The sequence below is a fragment of the Euphorbia lathyris genome, chromosome 3 (assembly GCF_963576675.1).
Source record: "Euphorbia lathyris chromosome 3, ddEupLath1.1, whole genome shotgun sequence".
Taxonomy (NCBI): Eukaryota; Viridiplantae; Streptophyta; class Magnoliopsida; order Malpighiales; family Euphorbiaceae; genus Euphorbia; species Euphorbia lathyris.
In genome coordinates, this window is record NC_088912.1 from 85465595 (window position 1) to 85471432 (window position 5838).

The 5838-nt window shown below is 33.5% G+C and overlaps 1 protein-coding gene across 1 annotated transcript; it reads right to left on the reverse strand.

Annotated features, from left to right (window-relative positions):
• Positions 1–584: 584 nt before the first annotated feature.
• On the reverse strand, positions 585–2456 carry LOC136223849 (growth-regulating factor 5). The gene is made up of 4 exons (XM_066012018.1): positions 2153–2456; positions 1597–2077; positions 938–1359; positions 585–820 (listed from the first exon to the last, which is right to left on the reverse strand). The coding sequence occupies exons 1-4, from the start codon at positions 2334–2336 to the stop codon at positions 813–815; spliced, it is 1095 nt and encodes a 364-aa protein (XP_065868090.1). The 5' UTR covers positions 2337–2456; the 3' UTR covers positions 585–812.
• Positions 2457–5838: the final 3382 nt, after the last annotated feature.

Sequence of the window (5838 nt, forward strand, 5' to 3'; positions counted from 1 at the left end):
TTGGATAAAAACGTACAATATCCTCACCGGGAATGTCTCTAATCACTTTAGCCAAGTTTAAGTTTTAGTTGCAGATTTCAATTACTTGATGAATGACTGATTATCGTGGAACTGATTTAAAATCTTATCTAAATTCAAAGTTCAATTTGTCTGTCCTAAACTTACAAAATAGAACTGTTTTCCTCTTAAATTTCCCAAATTGGCAAGATATTCTATATAGATATAGTGAATAGCATATTACAATTACTTGTTATAGCTTTAGTAGAATTGGGAACACTAGAAAAATTGTTGAAAACCCATCAAGTCACAATGAATATTTGTTTGTTTGATAGGTTTTAGTCTCTCTTAATTAGGTGGGATATATTTGGGGCAAATAAGGCTTCCACAAAAGCTCATATAAAGCACAAAACTTAGCAAGTTAGCATTAAGTTTCCTTGAGCCAGCCATGTGGCCTACTGAGAGAGTCAGTTGTGACTCTTTAGGATAAACGAGAAAAAATGCATTGATATAATGGAGCCACAGGCAGCAGAGAGCATAGTGTATAGTACTACTGAAGATATATGATATGCTACCAGTCAAAGAAGCAAGAGAACAAATATCCCAAAACATGTTTCTTTTTAAGAGGAAGATACATAAAATATTTAATGATTAAGAAAGCTAAAGACCCTACATTATTAATCCCACAAAAACAAAGAGAAAAGGGTGGGTTATCCCTAGCCACATATTTCAACTTCACATTGACCCACCATCTTCTAGTACTCTTTTGGCCACTAACATAGGTGATAAAAACAACTTCCATTATTGATGATATTTCAACCATCTGCAAACCAAACCAAAACATCAAATATCTAATGTGAATGTGGACAAAATAAATTGGTACAATCTAACATATATACTTGGTATGAAATTAAATGACATTAATTAATAATTTACTTACCTGTTTGGAGTCTAGATGTACTGGAAGAAAGATCTAGCCAAGATTCTGAATTTTTTGGTGGCCATTCACCAAAGAAATGGTGCAATGATTTTTGTGTTTGATCAGATTCTTTTTCTAACTTCATTTGTCTTGCTGATGCTGCAGCAGCAGATGATGATGATGATGGTGACTTGAAATCAGTTCCTAAAACAAAACAATGTTGTTCTTGATCATTATGATGATGATGATCATCTTGTTGTTGTTTTGAAGTTGCTTCAGCTGCTAAGCTCTCAAACTGTGATTGAGAGAAGCTTTTGTAAGAACCACCACCACCACCCATTGCTAAGCTGTGATATGGATCTTGCAAAGTTCTTATGTTTCCTGATGATGATTCTGGGAAGAATGCTTTCTCATCTGATCCTTCCCTCATTCCATGAAAATACCTGCAAAGAATTAAACCATGTATTGAGATCCTTACTCTGAACATGCCAATTTTATGTCAATTTTAGGCTTCTAAGAACCTTATTTTCTAATTAGACAAACTTCATCAAATAAAATCCACTTTGTATGTCTAATCAAATTTGAATTGTGACAATGCTATAGGCCTAAAATTGAGGTGTTTAATTATGTATTAAGCATTAGTAAGAATGGAATTAGGAATGATTTAGATTGAGACAGACCTGTAATCTTTGTCAACATGAGCAGAAGAGCCAGAATCCAGAAAGAGATTATGAGTAGAGCCAGAAGCAGAAGTTCTTGAAGAAGAATGAGGATAAAGGAAAGGGGGAGTACGGATGGTGTTTTGATGGGTATGGAATAATTCAGATTCAGCAGGAGAAGTAGAAAGAGGAGAAAAGGAATAAGGAGAAGCAGAAGGTGAAGGTGAAGAAGAAGAAGAAAAGTTTCTATTCATTGAAGGAGTTGCTGGAATAGTATTAGCAGGAATTACAGAAGTAGCAGTTGAAGAAGAAGTATTATTATTAAGTTGTTCCACAGGCTTTCTTGAACGGTTTCTGCCTCTATGCATATGTCTTTCACAGTACTTAGAATCTGGGTATGCTTCTTTTGAACACCTCCATTTTTTCCCATCTGTTCTTCTGCACCTCCCTGGTTCGGGGTCTGTTTTTCTGCCAAACCCCACCTGAAAACAGCCCCACCCAACTGCAAAATTTCACACACTTTCAGTTACTTTCACTTTCAAAAGAAACAGAAAAGGAAAGAAAGACACACACTTACTTGATTGATGAGGAAAGATTCTTGAAGATAAAGAAGACTCCAAGCTTCTTTTAACAGAAAAGATAAGTTCAGAAGGAATAGGAACACCTGAAACCATGTACTTGTAAATTAAAGCTTGATGTTCAAGCTCTTGCCATTGAGTTGGAGTGAAAGGAGACCTATTATTATTTCTATTATTCAACATCTTCAATGGAGAAGAAGAAGGTATGCATGGACTAAAAAAAACTAATGGGGATCTAAAAGTAAAAAAAAGCAAAAGTTTTGTTCTATTTATTTATGTGTAGAGTAGAGATGAGGAGGAGGAGGAGTTATAGAGGGGTCTGGTCTTTATAATGACTGGTGCTGCTGCTGCACAACTGATGGGTTCTGGTGGGTGCTGGTAATGTCCCTGACATCTTTACATATATCCATAAAACTAGTGTGTAAATTAAGTAAATATAAATGAAATTAGGGTTTGTTGGATGTATTCACCACTTTGGCTTTGGCTTTGGGTGGCTCCACATCATAGACTTGGAAATGAGTGCCATGTCATTATTTGAAGCTTATAATGTTTGCAGCTATGGAGGTGGAGGTGCATGTACCCCTATCCTTTTTTCATTTATTTTCTTCACCAAATTATTACAACTTTAAGTTTTTTTACTTCTTATAAGGATAAACCTTGAAAGTTATTTTAGGAGGGATCAATTTTACTTTTTTACTTTACAAAAATTAAAAAAACTTGATACTAAATGATTTTAATTCTTTAAAAATTTTATTTTGAAGTTTGTTAACGTAAAGAAAAATTGGTAATATCAATTTAAAAGTTTTTAATTTGTAAATGTTGATAAATATAGTTCTCGTTTTGATAAAAAAAAAAAATTATTTCAATTTAGGGATGCTAACAGGGTGGGGAATGCATTTACTATCCCCCCAATTAGTTGGTGATTCCCCGTCTCCATTCCCACGAGTTAGACGTGGTCAAAAATTTCTCCCATCCTCGTTCCGTGGGGAATCTCTGTCCACGTTTAAAAACATTTTTCCCCTAATCCATATCAGTATATATTTCTTTTCTTTTCTCTTCTCATTTCTTTTAGGTTTTGTTCGAAAGAATGGTAGATATATTATGCCTTTTGTTTAGTTTAGGTTAGGAAAAATATTTATACCAATTCCTTAAACTTGTTTATTCCGTAACAACTAAATACAAAAACATATTAAACCTAAATTTTAAAAATACATCTTCATTTATCCGATAAGTAATTTTTTCTCTTTCCCTTCTACCTTTCAACCTATTATAAGAGTTCGTGTTGCAGGTTTGAGAAATCGAATGAGTGATGATTTGAAGTTAGTATTATAGTTTTTGTATTTAGTTGTTACCGAATGAGCAAATTCATGGAGTTAATGATACACTTTTAAATCTACTTTTATAGACAAGTTTAGAGAGTCAATCTATTAGTATCAACAATTTTAATGACCACATATTAAAATGAAGCTACAATTTCTATCATGATACAAAGTTGGATTGTTTGGTAGCATAAGAATGAAAATGATTGTCTTTAATAACTTGGGACAAAGTTGACAATGACTCCTTGTAATGATGTTGAGATAGAATTTAATTTATTATTAGCCATTTAAATTAATGTGCAACATTGAAATAACTAAAACTCATGTTTATGGAGAGGTCCTTTAAAAAAAAAATGCAATAAGGAGAGGTTGACTGGTTTGTAGATTTTCCAAATTATAAGAAATGTATGAAATTGAATCACCTGATAAGAAGGAAAATGAAATTTACTGATTTGGGTAAAAGTGGCCAAAATATTAGAGCCATATTTGGTACTTAAAAAAGAGAGTATTTTGGTGATAGAGATAAAAATGAATGCAAAGTGCCTTAATTTTGCATAATTCGGATTGATGATAGATACTGACATGTTTCAGCAACACTGTACTGTACTGTAAATAATGACAGTTGCTTCCCCCAACAGTAAAACACCAAAGCATCATCCAATCTGGGGATTCAGGCTATATGTTCTGTTCTCTTTTTTCACTCAATTGAATCTGCACTAAATATCCTACACTAGGATTCATATTTCTATACTACTCAATTTAGTAGCTTTTGTCCCCGTCACTTCTTAATTTCATTATTAGAATTACAACAAATCAAATTTATCACTATTTTACATTGAGTGAAAAATTTAGTCTGTTTAAAGTATTTTGTATCTAAATATTTTTCTATATTTGTTTGAGTATCAAAATAAATCAGCAAAAAATTTTAAGTTATTCAACTGTAAAACTTACAAACAAAGTAAGAAAAATGTTTTAAGATTTTGAAAAGTGTAATTTTTTTATAAGCTTTTAAAACCCTAATCGGTTAATTTTTTTTATCGTTTTGAAAGCAATAATCACTCAAAATCTTTTTTTTTGTTTGTTTTTTCTGTGTTGTAGCCCATCACAGAAAATATATATTCTCCAGCGCAATATTTTCTCTTAGAGTATCCACAACGTGGTAACACGGTTTAACAACCATAAAATGGTATTTAAAACTAAATTATAATAAAATAATTATAACAAATCGGTTTTTGTTCTCCTCGTCCTCCAAGCAACAAGTAAATAGTCAATGTGATCTATAAGCGGATCTAAGGGCCTATAAACGTCCATAAAGTGACTACCGGGTAGGGATGTAAACGGGGCGGGGTGGGAAATGCATTTCTCATCCTCATCTCCGTCTAGTCAGGGACATCTAGTCGGGGATTCACCATCCCCATCCCCATTCCACGGGGATCCCCATTCCCTATTTACAAATGTTCCAAAAACCTTATTCACATACTCCATTTCTCATTCACCGAGGGAATCACCGTTTATGTTTAAAAAATTAGTAAAGATAAAAACTTTTAGTAAACAATGGATAATAATATCAAATATTAACAACCATTCTTGAAATATTCAAATAAAAAAAAAACTAAAAATTGTAACCAACCAATCACCTAATTAAAATGTACTTAAATCATAAAAAAAAAATCAATTATCATGGTGAATAATCGGGGATCCTCATCGGGGATTAACGGGGCAGGGATGGAGATCCCCTCGGGTGGGGATACCTTCCCCATCATGAGAAACAAAATTATCTCCATTCTCATCCTATGGAGATCCTTATCGGGGATTCCCCATCCCTATCGGGCAGGTTAGCGATGGGGATGAGGAATCTCCGCCCCATTTGCATCCCTACTACGCGGAGAAAATTAATATGAATTTTGGACTTTGAGGCGTTTATAAAATAGCTTGGGCGGTCCTCTGATTAAAAAATGTTTACACATACATTTTGTTCAGTCTTGTTGTAAAAAGAGATATTGTAATAAAAACATGAGAATGGAAAAGTAGAAACAGTGAGAAGAGAAAGACTATTGGTTAGGGGGAGGTCTAAAGTTGTCTGGTAGCAATCAAAAGAAAAATTTCTTCCTTTAGCAGTAAATTGTCAGGAGAAACTGCAACTAACTCAGAAAATAAAGTAGTAAACTTGCATTTGATGAGCTCAGATATGAGATGGGATTACATCTAATCTAAGTCTAGGCTAGGGGCGGTTCTTTCTTTGTTGTAAAATGATCTGACCGAAAACCACATGGCTTTCCATTATTGTACCTCAACTAACTCAGCTTTACATTCATTAACCCAATGTACTCTCCCTCTTTTCTTCATAACATCTCTTTCCATATTAG